Source organism: Labrus mixtus, chromosome 10 (assembly GCF_963584025.1).
Source record: "Labrus mixtus chromosome 10, fLabMix1.1, whole genome shotgun sequence".
NCBI classification, from domain to species: Eukaryota; Metazoa; Chordata; class Actinopteri; order Labriformes; family Labridae; genus Labrus; species Labrus mixtus.
The window spans coordinates 12095848-12113084 of record NC_083621.1 but is presented as its reverse complement, the minus strand read 5'-3'; the positions used below and the strand labels follow the sequence as shown (position 1 = coordinate 12113084).

Below are 17237 nucleotides of genomic sequence, written 5' to 3'. Positions count from 1 at the left end.
CTCTTTTACATTTTTGGTTTGTATTAGAAGGATGAGTGAGCCCAGAAGCAGAGCCATGAATCATGACATGTATTCCTATACGGAGGCAAAACAAGCAAAATACATGTTTGTATGTACAGTGAGCTTTCCATGTGTGAAGGGTCTGTGTACACTCCAACTATAAGGGTCAGAGGAACAGTCATGGCTTATATAAAGAGGTGTATGTGTGTGTGTGATCCACAGCAGACTACCCCTCCCAAGGACAGTGGGACCCAGTGTGAGACAGAGCGAGGCGCTGCACCGTGGGATAAGTAGAGGTTGGATATAGCAAGGGGTAGTTAAGTGCAAAAGACTAACAGATGCTGGGGCTAGTTTATTCAAGGGGGGAGGGAAATTCAGCACAACTCAAGCACAGGGACCCCGTCACAACACACACACACACACAGTGAGGCTGCATTCTCACATTCTCACTGTGGCTTAAAGAAAAAACAATTTTATTGCAATGGCTGGAGAACAGTTTGTATCTCTTTAAGCTATTTCAACAGCTGCAGTAGCCCGGATAAAAAAAAAAAAAACTCTTCAGTATTGATTAAAAATCTGTTAGGAAAATAAACAATTAGGTCTCTGAAATAATGAATAATAACAGAAACATGAAGAGCCTGTTGGGGCATCTAATCATGCAGTTATTGATTTCAATTTTTGTGTGTGCTCCATTTTCTGGATATAAGAGATTTCTGCCTTGAAGTTGATACAATGCATCAGGTGTCACGCGTCAACACACCGACAGGCACCATATAATTATAAATAATAAATAGGGATGCAATATTGCTGACAGCAGCAGGTGGAGAAAAGAAGATCTTTGAGGACAACAATCCAACAGACGGTTTAATATACCAAGACTAATCGTCATCTTACAATGGTGTTTTGCAAAAAGTGCAAACAGTATGTGTAACGACTTTTTCTGACGCCGGCGTTATGTTGAGTGTCGTAGTTTGAAAAAGTAGTTTCACTGACAAATCTGCCGTATTCAACCATATAAAACCTACTATCAAAGTAACAGTCTGCAAATACCGTCTTTTATATTTTGATGTAATTCAAGAAGTAAAAAATATCCTGCCTGTCTCATACTAAGCCATACAACAACACACAGTCATACTGTATGCATACAGGGTTGGGATCTCCTGGCAGGAGAATAAACTGTACAAGAACAGAGTGTCTGCAACCTTATGTCAGATTTGTCCTTCGCACAGAGAAAAAGACAGACAGATCCCTTAAATACATGCTCTAAAATACACAAGCTCATACATAACTAAAGTTGTTTTCCCTGAAGCTCCTGAACTCGACTCTTTCCCATCAAACTGTCTGCTCTTCATGAGACGAGCTGCAGTGATAAGACACACTGACGCTTCCTTTACCTGCACCTGCAACCAAATCACATACGACTTGTCTGGATGTGTGTGTTAGGCCCAACCACAACATTAAGGATATGTAAAAAAAAAAATAGTTACAAACTTAGCAACTCTTCATTATGCCATTTAAAACAATATTTCAAGTCAGCATTTTGCAGCTACTGAATAAAAAACCACTTGTTATATTCTATAGCTTTTGATTGTCTGATGAGACTGTTTCCTATTCAAATAAGACTTGTCAACCAGGTTTTACACCCACACACACACTTGCAAAAAAAAACCCAACATAAATCCACATCTCACAGTCAACGGGGTCAAAAAGAGAACACTCCCTGTTACAATCACAAAAAAGTTAGAATAAAAAGCCAGAGAATGATTCCTGTGCTATCACACATGACCTCGTCAGCACACACACAGTCACTCTCACACAAAGACACACACATACACAAACCACTAGCATACCAGAGAGCCTATATTTAAAATGATCCCTGGGGATGTTTTTTATTTTTATTTTCAGCATTTAGACATTCTATCAAAAGTGGTCAATGTGGATACTTGGGTGTAGACAAAAACCGTGCGAGCGAATCAGCGAGGTCGATGGTGAAAGACAGGTAAGGCAAAAATATAATCACGGTGTAGGAATAGCAATGAGTCAACAGCTTTTTACAACTAAATAACAAATGCACATTGACAAAAGGAGCACAGGAGAGTGATTACCAAAAGTTTGAGTCAGACCCAAATAGTTACAAATTTGCTAAGGCTGCAAAATACCACCTTCCAAAGTTGTAGCCGTTCCAAATACAGCCCTATCATCCCAAGTCTCATTTTCAAAGCCTCTCTTTTCTCCCTCCCACCACAAATCCCAGAACCTTGAGTAAGAGAGAGAGGAAAGAGAGAGAGAGAGAGAGAGAGAGAGAGAGAGACAGAGGAGATGAGGGGAGCGTTTAAATCTAGCGTTCCGTGAGTGGTCGGGTCGGTGTCTGGAAATCTTTCACATCCTGTTTACGCCAGGCAGATTTCAGCCCGGGACCGCAGAGAGCTGGCAGGGCCTCAGCCTGGACACAGTCTCTCTCTCTCTCTTTTTTCTATCTGCTCCCTGCCTCCCTCGCTCTAAAGATCGCAGACTGCGAAACCTTTCCACATTGCCTCCATCCTATCAACACCTTCAAACCTTAAGCAAACACGCCCGACCCGCTCCGCTGCCAACGACCACAGCAATATACGACCTATGTGGAATAAAAAATCCCGATAATAAGAATCCCTTTCATTCAAATAGAATGTGGCGCCAATCACACAGCACCCCCGTCAATATACAGTACATGTTTAATACAGCCATGTTGTCGTATATACAGTGTCCTATGTCAAACAGAAAGTTCCAGAGATGAAGAGGGTTTGCATGCCTGTAATGAATTGGAAGCAAAACCTGATATTTGAGTCAGGTAGCGTAAAAATATAACATCTGAAAAGTCATCTGAAGCTGATGAGACCGCAAAAAATGAAAGAACAAAGGGTCCATGTGTCCTGTTATTGTGTTCCACTCCTTAAAGTTTAGTTCTTAGTTTGTACTGGTTCTCCTCCTCTCTGACTCTCTCCCCTCTTCCTGTGAGTCTAACGGCATTTGCAGGATTTGACGACCATGTTTGAGAGTTGCTCAACACGTGGCGTGCGGCCGATGAAGTACATAATGGTGAGGGGTTCCAGGTCCTGAGGGACACAGCAGGGGGTGGCCGAGGCCTCGGGGTTCAGCTTGTTGTACAAGGGCAGGATCTGAGCAGGGGCAGAGATAAGGGAGAGTTAAAGGCCTTAAAAAATATGTAATTTTGTATATAAACTAGGGCTGACAAATAATCGCTAAATTTCAATAGTTAATCACAATAAATTGCATTTTTAAACGCACATTGGAAATTCCATTATTGTGCATTTAAAAATAAAAATGGTTAGGCTTTTATTTTGAAATTTAGTACTGTCTTAGGCTGAGAGAGCTTTAGTTGCTGTTTGAATTCAACCATGCTTTCATGCTTTATTTTGAAATAAAGTAGGGACCTTCTGTTAGATCGTTTTTTGCCTAATAAGGTTCAAAAATGTATTTATTTTGTTTGTTTTAAATTACTTCAAATCATATGATGAGAAGCTACAGTAGCAGTGGTTTAAGCAGCAACAGATTAAAATTAAAATGCTATGTATTTTTTACAACAACATGTATAAAGGAATAGAAAATAAATGAGGAGGTTCTTTAAGAGTCTGTGTGTTCACATTTCCAGTCATCAGCTTTAAGACACCATGTTCTGAAACGGGCTTCTGCGAGGTGACAGCCCATTTATGACACGTGGGTTAACCAGTCTTGGCTAAATATGGTGTTTAGACACCACAAACAATGCACTATAAACTCATTTAGGGGCAGATGTCACCCGCGATAGTAGTTTCCGATCATTGAAGTGAAGCTGGAAGTTGATTCTGTCCAAACCAGAAATATTTACTGGAGAGACTAAAGTTGCCGTTGCTTTTGTTTAGAATTATGCACTACTCACAAATGGTTCTGTTTTATGGTATTTTAGGCTGCATCCATCCCCTTGACACTGTTTTCTTTTAAAAAGAAAAAGTTAATGAAAGTAACTACTGTGAGATAATAAGCATTGTAAAAAAAAAAAAAAAAAAGGAATTTCTTCCTTGCTTATTCTTTCAAGAGAAGTTAGTCTATCTTGAAAAGTGTGGCTAGGGGTCCCGGAGTTATGACGGGAGAAGGGGGGGGGGGGCTTAAAAAAAGAAGGCACACCTTTTTTCACTGCTAGAAAAATATGGCAAATTTGCAAGATGACTTCCAGGTAAACGTAAGGCTGAAAATAAATCTGCACCAGACGTCACAAATTTAGATGCTTCATGTTGCAGCATCATTTTAAATGGATGCCTTAGTTCAGTGTGATGTCACACACTGAAGAAGCTATTCTTTACTTTTTGAAGCCAGTGTTTGAGATCAATTTTAACAATTTAGGATATTGTTCACAAAGAGCGTGACTGACAGTGTGTTTAATGTATATCTATATGTTGATGTGTATGTGGGGGGTGGGAGGTGACTTCAAAATATTTGGGGGTGTGGCAGAAAAAGTTTTTCTAACTTTTTAGTTTAAGTGGGTTGTCCATTATATTTGTAATGATGGCATGTATCACTGACTTGTAGGTGGTCACTAAATATTTTACTGATATTTTGACAAAAACAGATATGTGAATATAATCGTATCTGGAATCAGTCAGATGTAGTGCTTTGAGTACTTTAATACTAGTAAAACTACTGAGTTGTGGTAACAAAACCAAGATAATATTTAAGTAAAAACTCCTCAAATTTTGCCTGTTTAAGACACAAGCAGGCATGTGTAAGGTCTACAACCCATTAATATTATTTTGCTGAAGTAAAACATTGTAAAAGTGCTTTGTGTAATGCAAATATTTATTCACTTAATGAGGTTTCTTATCAAACCATATTTAAATTAGAACAAGCATTTGAAACAAGTGTTTTTGCTTCCCAGTGTTCTGTGCTGGTACCACTAAAGCCCTGTGACGATTATAATATGAAAAAAATAAAATAACAGCTCACCATGTTATAGTGGTTGTTGGCGCTCCAGAGGTATGGACAGCTTCCTGCACAGAAGTTGGCTTTGTAACCTTTGGGCTCATGGATCCATTTCCAGTTGAGGTCCCGCCTGAAGTCGATGTAGAGCGAGCGCAGGCAGCAGCTCTGGTCCGAGCCACTGAGACACAACACACACAAACATTTCAAACTATCATCCGGATGATGTTCTAGCTCTGGAGCAAGAGCCTAAAGTTGGGTCTTGGTAATTTGACAACAGGTCACCATTGAAAGAGCAGCCATCACAAAGTAATGACTCTGCAAAGCAGCAAGAGTTTTCCCCTGCAGTGTGATTTACTCTAAAATAACACACTAAAAACAGGCTCCATATTGTTGGTTTAACCTCACAATAATCTGCAAAATGTGCTTTAGGTCAGGAGGATATAAAATCTTAAATCCTCTGCACACCACAACTATATTTCAGAATAATAAACTACAAATCCCTGAGGAATGTCAATGCTCTTACTCAGGCACACACAGTTACCACACACACACACACACACACACACACACACACACACACACAGAAACACAACTGTTTGGCAGCCTACCGGGAGCAGGTTGAAGTGTCGGTGGCGGCTGCCCTCTTTTTGCGGTTCTTCTTGGCGGGGTTGTCCACTCTGTCGCTGGGCAGCACAGTGAGGATGAGGTGTGGAGTCTTGGTGCTGAAGTCTGACTGACCTTTGACCGGTCCAGGCTTTCTTAACCGACGGAGCTGCTCATCATCCACACCTAAGGAGAGAAGTGTAACAGATATTCATATCGGATATGCTCAAGGCAAAACACAATAAAAACGGTTTCACAAGGACGGTTCAAAAACTACACATGTAGTTTCACCTTTAAGTCATCAGTGCAGGCGGTAACAGTACCAAGTTAACATCTGTGTAAATGTGTACACTTTTTTTCTGCCTTTATTGGAGAGGCAGGACAGTATATTTAGTTAGAACTCGAGGAGAGAGAGTGGGGAATGATGAGCCAAAGAAGCCACAGATTGGATTCAAACTAACCACTAGGCCACTGATGCCCCATGCTCATGCCTCTTTTGCGTCCAGAAATTCAGCATGCTGTCTAAAATCACAAACTTTAGCCACAATTTACTGGTGTTGTATTATTCAGGGTAAAAAAACACAGCCGACCTGAGGCAGGATAATTGACTGATTGGTGGCTTTTTTTTCTCACTGTGTACAGAATAGTTTGTCGTCTTCAGGTTTGTATTAAAATGGAACAATTCCTGATGAGAGTTTAAAAGCAGACGATGCTTCATTTTAAGGGCTAACAAGACAAAGAGATTGGAAACTAAATAGTCTTTGAATAACTACAGTGGTTCACTTTTGGTACTAACCACTTCACATATTCTATTGATGAGTGTCCTCCAATGCAGCTCGGGATTTTATACTCTAATGTGTTTTTCCGAGAAGGCAGAAAGACAGATTATACTTTGATTACGGCTGATGACATTTTATAGAACTTGGCTATAAATGAATACTAAAACGGTGGTTTCCTGAGCCAGGAATGAAGGCCTGGCTGTTTATGTCTGATTTCTGTCTGATTTCATGTTTTTCTGTATATTCTTGGCTAATAGAAGCACAGGAGCTGGAAACAAGCCCCTACTTGTCTTACATCAGTATCAAAAGTCAACATTTTTTCCAAGTGGTAAAAAAAAAAACTTGGCTCAGCTGTGAGTAAAGTCTGAGAAAAGTGCTGAAACTTGGAGCCAAGATGAAGAAACACAGACAGACTGATGTTTTATAGTTGAGTAGAGGAACAGTTTCTCCATTATTCCTGCAGGGTAGAGTCAAAGTACTTCATGAATTATTCACTATTATTATTTCACTTTACATTCACATTTTGTGACCAGCTGTGCTGATAAATCTTCCACAAGAGCTTTTAAAGCCCTTTAGAAGACTTTTACTACCAACCAATGAAATGAAGATTTCTCATGACTGTGGCCACTATAGGAAAAAACTCCACTTAAAATTAATTCATAATTCAAACCTTTGGCTTATTGAATTTCATGTTTTTTTGCCGTCAATGGCGGTTGCTCAGTGGCTTACAAAGTTCCAGACATAACAACAACAACAACCAACCTGCAAAGAGAGCCTCCAGCTCCTCACTCTTGTTGGGAACAATGTTGTTAGTGGACGGGACGAAGGTACAGCAAGGACAGTGGACACCCAGCTTCAGGCCGAGATTATTCTCTGAATAAGGAGAAGAGACAGAGAAGTGTTGAAGATGAAGTTCACAATCATTAGATATGACTTTATCTTGCTGAAGCTGACCTGGATCTGACACCCAGTCCTTAATGGTCTCAGTGACTTCCACAGAAATCCAGGCTCCCTTCACCTTTGGCTGAACAGTACGGGAGTCAATGTAACGTTGAGTGGAGGTGCTCTCCTCATCGGGCTTCAGCAGCTGACATAACACAGACACGCACACATTAAGCCGAGCATATTATTAAGCATGAATATACAGTTAACATCTACCTCATATTGTGGAGAAAAAATGCTATATTTGGGTTTTAAGGGTTAGAAGATCTGTTTTCTTTCATTCATTTTGCTAATTAGATGCTAGGTTTGTTAATTATGCTTAGGCTAACCAGGTGTGTTGTTGTCGTGCTGTTGTTCACCTGAAAAATCTCCACCCTCTGCTCAGAAGCTCGGGCCTGCGGGTTGGGAGCTCTGAAGATTCTGAACTCGGCTTTTACCAGGGTGCTGTTGGTCAGGTCGACTCCGCTGACGTCAAAGTGGACGACTCTGTAATGAGGGTCGGGGGCTGTTGGCTGAACTGCATCTGGATATAAAAAACCACAAAGGATGACTAATGATCCACTAACAACTCAAGTTGTATTTATACTATTGGTTAAACAGAGCTGTGATGCATTGTCTCACACATAATTACTGCTGATGAGTCTCCAAGCTTGATTACAGGTTTAAGAGCAGAGCGTAAATGTGTCGGGTCTTATGTTTAATGTAGGGGTAATGTTGCGTTCAGGGGCTTTTACAGCATTCCATGCCTCCCAACTAGACAGTTGTGTAATTATGCACCAGAAAGTATCCAGTTCATTAATCTTAAATCTCCTAAATAAGGTCCATCAACATCAGTTTTTTATGTGTGGGAGCAGACTGTGACAAACCACAGCAGGTAGTCTGCCACCACAAAGCTGCTCTGAAAGCATCCGAGATCTTGGTGCCTTTCTGAGATAAATCTACAGGCGCTGCAGTGCATTTACGGGGAATGGGAATTGGCAGCGATATCTCAAGAGCATCAACGGTTTGAATGAGGAATGGCAATATTTTATGTTAGTGGATTATGTGTTATATGTTAAATTGACTTAGTATATGTCAAGTGGACAACAACTTTCACGAACCTTATAAAATAGGGTGCATCTGCTACACACCAAACCAACAACCAGCCAGTTAGAAACACCAACACCTGGTGCATAAAAGGGGGCTGCTCTTGCAACCATGCAACACTGTTAACCAAATAGACCAATGAAATCAAAGTTCAGTTTAAACATAACAAGGAGATTTTCTGCCAACACTCCTGTACTCTTCAGAAAACATTTGCAACACAAACTTGCAAAAAAACATTCCTTTACATAGGCTACTCTCCGAGTTGGATCTGGATACTTATTCCACCAGATATTTTCAACGCAACATGGGAGCTAGTGGTGGAGGTAAAGACTTCTCTGATGAACTGAAGTCAATTCTATAAAAAAAAAGATAAATGCTACTTTTGCATGGGTTCGCTTTTATTAGCAAGGTGCACAAATATGTAGGCTACGTTTCAAGGAGTCACACAAAGACGAATAAACGGCCCATTTAAGGAAATTGGATAATCATTGTTTTTCTAATGACCCCCTTTAGTGACCCCTATAGAACCCCGGACCACACATTGAACCCCCCTTATGGTTTGGACTTACTTGTGTCTGTGCGGGGCGGCAGCATGTCAATCCTCTGCACCTCTTTGGCATAGTAATCCTCCTCGCTGCTCTCGCGCTCACACGCAGACTCGGCCAGACGCGCGCGCTCCTTCAGCAGCTCTCGCGTGCTGTTGTAGAGGAGCATGACCTCCGGGGTCACCGGGCTCGGCTGCGGCTCGTCGTCGTCCTCGTCTGGCGGGCTGCGGATGCGAAGCTTGCTGAGGATCTGCCCGCGGACCGCCTCGATCCGTCGGGACTTCTGCTTATCCAGGTTGATGGACATGCACGTGTTGAGCCCCTCCACCAGCAACACACCGGAGAACCGGAGGAGGAAGAGCAGCAGCACGAGGCGGAGGAGCAACATTGTCCGGTGAGGAGACAAGAGGGACAAAGATGCTCCCTGAACCGCTTTTGAGGAAATCACTCAAGTGGGCTAGTGGACTAACGCTGAAGAAAAAGTGGTTTACTATTTCAGACTGAAGGTCCGCCTAAAGTATCCAGAATGTTCAAAATCTTAGTTCAAACAGCCTACTCTGTTCAAAACCAATTTCTACGGAAAAGGCAAACCGCAACTGCTGACTAAATTTAATCTGCTAAAGAAATTACATAACACTGCTCAGACGCGCCTGCACATTTTAACACCAGACACAAAAACGCATTGATTTTATCTCTGGAGTCTAAATAACTTAATAACTCTAAAAGTCAAAGTAAAAAAAATAAAAAATAGAGAAGAAAACCTTTTACTCACACAAAGTAACTGAAGCGTAAAACTTGTAATTTGGTGCCAGTATTAGCCTGTTGCGTTCACGGACTCCGGTGATGTGCGCGCTGTCCGCGTGAGGTGAAGGTATTAAACTAAAGTCTAACCGATAAATTCTCCCGTCTCCGTCTTCCTTCATCCATTCTCGGATAATTGATCAGCTTTCATGAGAAAAGAGTCATCACTGGAGCTCAGCCCATGACGCAAAATCCTTCAAACAAAAACCTGAGCTTCCCACTTCATCTGAACCAGCTCAGCTCCCGAGCTTTCACCTCCGAAAGACCCATCTGTGATGCGAAAAACTGGCCCATACCCGCCTTTCAGAAAGTACAGTTACTGCTTAAAATAATGCCCAATGAGGTCCTCTCATTTCGTGTTATAGGTAAGCAGAAAGCAGCCTGCACTAAGATGTAGGAAAAACTGTTGATTTATGTTGGGAAAACCATGGTGGGCCTGTTAACCCCCCTCATATAAACATCAAAACACGGAAAGTCAGACGTCATAAAAAGACATGACGCAGAAAAAAATGTATGAAAGAAGTCCTTGTGCTGAAAAATAAAAAGGAGAGTTTACTGCAAATTACGGTTCCCCCGGTTTAAATGAGCTCAAGCCTGAGCTGTGCTGAAAGCTCTGCTGAACACACTGAGACCTGCTGCATGATGTGACTCCATTATTCTGCAGGTCCTCTGTGAGAAAGGCACAGGGAGACAGAGGGAGGCAGGCAGGGGGAGGGATTGGATGTGAGCGAGGTTGGTGGTGGGGCGGGATGCCACCAAAGTAAAGGGAGTGTGTGATTATGCAGGCAAGAGCCATCTTCCTCTCACCAGAGCACACACACACACACACACACACACACACACACACACTTTGAAATTTCTGCTTTCCACAAAAATGTTTGCACCACCCTCTCTCTGCAGGTAAACATCCGTCAGTAACAAATGAAGGTTAGGGGAATAGTTATATATATATATATATTTTTTTTTGCTTTCCAGATAAAAAAATGGATAGCCCATCTATTCACTCTTAAGTCTACATCAAATGTGTATCTATCTTAGAGTTTAACATGAACCCTGAAATCATCCAGCCAAACTTGGTTTAAAGGAAACTAAATTGTACACATAGTTACATCTGGTTTGTTTAATTGATGCAAAAAAAAAACACAAAGTGTAAACAGACCTTTTAGACAGCTGTTGCTAGGATACCAGTAAAGACTCCAGAAAGTTATCCATCAGGAAGTTATATCTTATCCGTAAGATACAGTGCTGCAAAACATCATAATGTAGCTTTATGCTTTATTCTTTATGTCATTTAAACATATTGGGTGTAACATGTTATTCAGGGAGCCTCAGAGATGGATACAGGTGGATATTGGTTTTTTTTTTGGACAGAGCAGGGATAGCTGTATCATATCGTTTTGATACGCTAAGCGAGAGCATATCTGGATCTGATTTTTTTTTTTTTTTTTTTAAATCTTACAGATAAAAAGCAGAGAAGCATCCTTTTACCAAAAATGTTGGACTTATTCTTTTAATAGCAAATTTATAATATGGAAAATTTAGAAGTCAGATGTGTTAGTTTGTGCCAGGGATTTTCAAACACAGCTGAAGAATCCCAGTGACATTTTTTTGTTAAGACTCATTCATTGTGATAGCTTGAGGCTGATCTTTATTTCATTAAATGTCTTCAACAGCCCATCCCTTTTTATCTTTATCTTTTCAAGCTTTCAATCTGGGACCTTTCTTTCCCCTCTGTTACTCTTAGGTCTCATTGTTAATTACAGCTCAGGACTTGGAGAGGACTGTTAATCTGTCAGAGGTGGCTTTTATTGCTGCTCTGCTGCCATCCCATTATACCGTTATTATAGTTGCGGGTGCAGGCCTGTAATTGCTCTAAGTAGAAGGGAAAGGTAGGAGAGACTGAGACTGCCTCAAGGCTTCTGGTCAGGGCAAACCCCCCTTCCTCCTCCTCCTTCTCCCCCTCCATCGTCTGTCCTGGCATGATTCTAAAAATGATAACACGGCCTGCGAACAAACACACTCCTGTTCCAACTTGACTGGCTGCTGCAGTGTCTCAATCAGAGACGAATGCAAAAAGTTTAATTTGTCTGTTGACTTCACCTTTCTAAGAGAGCTCCCCCCCGTAAGGCATCACAGATCACAGTAGGCTGTCAGAGTGGGGTATCATGCGCGCGCATGTGTGTGTGCTATGATGGATGGCATAAAAGGAAAAAAACTTCCCTTTGAGACTTCCTCAAAACAAATTCTAGCCTGCTTTTTTTTTTTTTTTTTTTTTTTTTACTCTTTTCCTCAAAGCCAAATATAGACGAGCCACTGCCACGTCATCTGGCCCTCAGCACTTTCTAAAACCCTGAGCGAGGAGGAGATGGGGTTCAGAGTTTCGCCGCTAACTCATGCAGCTTAGGCATTTCTGTAATATACGTGAATCCATATTTTCCACAATGACAGAAAAAACATTTTGGCTGTCATAGAAATCGAGACAGTTTTATTGAAAAAACCAACAGAAACAATAGCAAAAATAAATACAGATAAAACCTCCAGGGGTTACTCTCAGGGAACTTTTCCGTCTGTTATTCATCAAATCTTTTTGCGCCATCTGCTGCCACATTAATGTCAGAACCACAATAAATCAAACAAACAGTGTGGCCAACAAGAGTCCAGCCTCTCTCTGAGTACATACAGCTTCATCCAAGGGACAGTTTAGAGGTTTGGACATGCTGTCTACGCCTCTTCTTCATTCAGCAGCATGTTGGGGATTCCTCTGGTGATTGGGAACTCTCGCCCGGATTCAGGGCACTGCAGAAAGCCCTCTATCACTTCCACCTGAACGACAGAGACACACACACACATCAGACAGAAGAACATGGTATAAGGCCACCACAAGACTGACAACAAATTATGTTTTCTTTTTTGTTTGTTGCCAGAACCAAAAAGGACACATCTGTTGCCAAACTTTTGGTAAGTGTGGTTTGGCCTCTGCCTCTAAGTTTCTTTGGAGAAAAATCCTATATGAAATATTTTGGGCAGGTGGTTCTCAATCAACTGAACTTTGGACTAACAAAGGACGCTGTAACATTTTCTATTTGGCTCGTAATCATGTAATGAATAGATGATATTTCATGTTAATTATCTTTTTTTAATTTTTATTTAAAGTGTCTAAGGTGGGACGCTGGTGGCGCAGTGGTTAGTTCCACTGTATGTTTGTATGGAGGCTGTAGTCCTCCGAGCGGGCGACCCAGGTTCAAATCCAGCCTGTGGGTGCGTTCAAATTGTCCCTCCTATCTCCTTTCACTATCCACTTTACCCTAACCCCGGGGAAAATGTCATGAGGTTAAGGAAAGATGTTAGGAGAATTCATAAAGGATTTAGAGAAAGGCGATCTCGTTGCTCTGACAATCCGACCGCATTTTCCACTGGGCGACGTCATTAAATGCGACGAGCCGGCGGAGGTTAATGACGTGGGTCCGCCGTGTTACCGTGAACTACAATGTTCAGAAAATGGACTACAAAAAGATCATCTAAAAAACTTTCCCCTGTGCCTTCTTACCGGTGAAATAATCCTAATCACCACAAGGTTGGGATTGAAATAAAAGCAATATAGACTACCAGGCTACAAGTAAAAAACGTGAAACCATCACCTTCCTGTCCACTCAGAAATCAACATCAACATAAATATGATTGTATGAAATTAATTGTTACATTTCTGCAAGATATAACCTACGCATAATGTTTGAAGCATACAAATGTACAACTGCACAAAACATTCTTAAGTGAATGAAATATGTTGAATAAAACATCATCTGATAAAAATGTCTCTTATCTTTTTATCTCTTACATGATCTGTGTCACTTTATGATCATCGTTAATGTTCGTGAACGGTCGGATTCGTGACTCGCTTTAAATGTTGCGGCGGCAAGGAATTGTGAGGCGTCATATCTCATCTCCTTTGGTAAAGGATGGTCCGGTGTGTCCTATGCTAAAGGAGGTTGTAAAGGAAGCATTGACCCACCTTTCCTTAACTTTTAGAGAATCCGAACGGCTCTTATCATGGCCGAAACTTAAATGCTTCCGGGGTTAAGGTAAAGTGGATAGTGAAAGGAGATAGGAGGGACAATTCGAACGCACCCTGTGGCTCCTTTCCCGCATGTCATTTCCCCACTTTCTCTCCCTGATTTCCGACTCTATCCACTGTCCTATCTCTCCAATAAAGGCACAAAAAGCCCAAAAATAAGGTAAAAAATTCCCTCACATGCTACATGCATATAATGCAATGTTAAAAGGATAGTTTGCTTTTGATATTTGATAATATGTCCATGTCCTTTCACAATTTTTTTTTAAACATTTTAAAAACCATAGGTTAATCAGCTAATGAAAAAAACCCAGGAAATGACCTCATCGATTAAAAAATAAATAAAAAAAAACTGTTGTAGCCCCTGCAAGAAATTGCATACTAGAGTAATAGGAACCATTTCAATAAAAATAAAGGTAAATTCCTTTACAGGAATCACTGTGAGCTCTTCACCTCTAACAGCACTCTGTGTACCATCTTCAGGAACTCTTCGTCTTTCTCGTAGTCTGGCACCAGTTCACCTGGCAGATCCTGTCGATGACCCAACTAAAGAGGAAAAAGGATACACTGTTAAGTGATGTTTAGGCTGGAAGGTCGTCACTGGCAAAGAGACAGCCTGTAGGTCAACCAAAACCCAGACAGGAAATACACAGCTTCACACTGATAGAATACTAGATTTGTTGGTTTCTTCAGACTGGGACCTCCAGCAGCCATTAAGACAGTTTGCAGCCAAGTGCAAATCGATCTGGATCAGAGGCAGCACCTCCAAGTCCGAGGCCATGGTTCTCTGCCAGAAAATGGTGAAATGCTCCCTCCAATCGGGGAGTGAATCCCTGCTTCAAGTGAAACAGTTCAAGTATCTCCGGGTCTTGTTCATGAGTGAGGGTAAAACTGAGTGCGAGTTGGACAGACAGATTGCTGCAGTATCAGCAGTTCAGCAGGCGTTGTGCCAGACCGTCTTTGTGAAGAGGGAGCAGAGCTGAAAGGTAACACTTTCGATACACCAATCAATCTACATTCCAACCCTCGGAAAAATGAATATGGCAATATATGGTCATGTGCACCGTGCCATTACGCGTATCGATGCAGATTTCACAGAATCGATACAGCCGGAAAGCTTGAGGAAAAGCAGACACAAAGATGGTCATCAGTACTATTACATATAATGGGCTGCTTCAGAAAACACAAGAAGACACCAGTGGCAGCAACGTGACGCCAGCCCCACTGGGCTACCTACAGCCAATGTTGGCCACCTAAAAATGTTAACAGCCCCTGGCTTTGGAGGTCTTCTGGGCACATTTAACTAGGAGGAGACAATGAAGTAGACCCCGAACACCCTGGAGGGATTATATATCCCTTTCAGGCCTAGGAATCCCCCAAGATGAGCTTGAAAACGATGCTAAGGAGAGGGACGTCTGGGGCAACTTGTTCAGCCTGCTGCTACATGACCCGGATAAGCGGAAGAGAACGGAGGGATGGACTGAAAACAAAAAAAAAAAGACACTCACAAACATAGAAGAGAATCACATAAAATTATTACAAAGTAAACCACTAAAAAAAAACTGGACACATTTAGCAGTTAGTTTGAGTTAAAAAAAAAAAAAAAAAAAGGAACAACAGACCAATCAACTATTTGGAAAAGAGGGAAAAGAGGGAAAATGGAATTGGCTAATGTTTTCTGAAACTCATTGAAGTCATGTGGATGTCTTGTTTCCAATAAAAACAAAGAAAGTAAAAGTCCCACATCAAATACAGGAAAGAACTTCCTTCAACTTGACATCTTTAAAAGGTAATTGTAATCTATGAGTCCAATTTTTGCGGGTGTATATTTAGCTGGTGTTAAATGATACAATTTAATAATTTTGCCTAATGACCACAGGGCAGAGCCAGTGTTTTCCATTTGCCCTCATATGTTTTGAATTAGGATCTTTTTTTTCCCCAGATTCTTAAATGTTCAAATTGTTTTTCCTATAATTGTATTGAAAACTGAGACCAAAGTGAAATCCAGAGAGAAATATGCATCTCTTCAATTGTCATTAAAGACTAAGCCTCCTCTCCTCCTTGTTGAGCCAAATTTTCTAACTTTCCTAACATTCGTATCCAACCACGAGCCCCAGAGGAAAGGTTCTTTTGAATTTGAAAAAGGTTCATTTTCCGTGCTCGACAAAATACTCCAGGCAATATTTAGACACACAACAGCCTATGAGCTTCTACTGATGTCTCTGTTATATGCTGCAAAAACCTGGATATGGTTTGATATGTTGGTTTTCATGAAGTGGGATGGACTCACCTCCTCTGCAGCCTGGATGAGCGCACTCCACTCCAGTTTGGGAATCATCCTGCTGACAAATTGAGGGTTGAACTCCACCTCGTTCATCTTCACCTCAGTAGCCTTCACAACGAAAAAAACATCGGGAGGGAATTCAATTCGCAATTCATTATTATGGACCTTTAATGTCCTAAAACACACATTGTGGCTGAGGATCTCTTTTCACGAACAGATAGGATGATTATACAAGTTTGTTTAAAACATGTATTATAAAACAAACTATTGTCTCATTAAAGTAAGCAAAAAAGCAGGTACTTAGAATAAATGATGTATTATTAAAAACCTTTAGCAGATAGCAATGTTTCTAGTTTACCTTGATGAGAAGCGGATATCCTTTAGTGACTCCTTTCACGTGAGATGTCAGCATGTTGTGCGTAAGCAGCTTCATGTTTACAGATGTTTTAAATAAGGAAAGACTGACAAGCTGTTTTTTTTTCTGCCGAGTGTATACAGATAGTTACAGTCCACCGTCTATTCACGCTGAAAGGGGTTTTACATGTGGACCGGAAGTGCAACTGTAGCGTCGCTGAGTAAAACTTCCCCGATGTCTTTTCCGCTAAACCTTGGTTCCACTACATCAGGGTTGGGCAACTGGCGGCCCGGGGGCCCACATGCGGCCCCCGATCAACCCTCAATGTGGCCCTCAGGTCAATTTTGACACATCAATTAATTGGAAACATGAAGAAAAGATGACAAAATCTGCCATGAAATAGTGAAAACCAGAAATATGTCCATAATAATATGTGATCACTGGTATATGTTGAGTTAAATTTGAGACATAATTGACTGTAATCGTTTTTGTATTCTACAATTTGGCCCCTCTGGCAGTGAGAATGAAATGAATGTGGCCCTTGCTGTGACCAAAGTTGCCCATCCCTGCTATACATGGAAACAGGTTATTGCTGTTAATGTTACAAATGCATGAAAATTGAAGAAGTAATGTAAATGTAGCTTTATTAGTAGTATATACTTTGTAGAGGCTGTACGTTAGATCTTAACTATAATGGAGTACAAGTTAACAGAAACTACACTGAAGTACCCAAGTGCTAAAGAAATACAATACTTACTAATTACATTTCTGCACTAACAATGATAAACACAGGTGTTGTTCAGCAGCAAGAAATATCAGG

General features: G+C 41.1%; 2 protein-coding genes across 2 annotated transcripts; both read right to left on the bottom strand.

Moving 5' to 3' along the window:
* Window positions 1-1858: 1858 nt before the first annotated feature.
* On the bottom strand, window positions 1859-10393 carry tgfb5 (transforming growth factor, beta 5). Its single transcript, XM_061048298.1, has 7 exons — window positions 8933-10393; window positions 7637-7800; window positions 7290-7422; window positions 7098-7208; window positions 5562-5742; window positions 4978-5131; window positions 1859-3155 (listed from the first exon to the last, which is right to left on the bottom strand). Exons 1-7 carry the CDS (start codon window positions 9294-9296, stop codon window positions 2997-2999), a joined length of 1266 nt encoding a protein of 421 aa, XP_060904281.1. The 5' UTR covers window positions 9297-10393; the 3' UTR covers window positions 1859-2996.
* A 1786-nt stretch (window positions 10394-12179) lies between these two features.
* trmt112 (tRNA methyltransferase activator subunit 11-2) lies at window positions 12180-16632 on the bottom strand. The gene is made up of 4 exons (XM_061048293.1): window positions 16421-16632; window positions 16069-16170; window positions 14232-14324; window positions 12180-12532 (listed from the first exon to the last, which is right to left on the bottom strand). The coding sequence occupies exons 1-4, from the start codon at window positions 16493-16495 to the stop codon at window positions 12431-12433; spliced, it is 372 nt and encodes a 123-aa protein (XP_060904276.1). The 5' UTR covers window positions 16496-16632; the 3' UTR covers window positions 12180-12430.
* Between the last annotated feature and the right edge of the window lie 605 nt (window positions 16633-17237).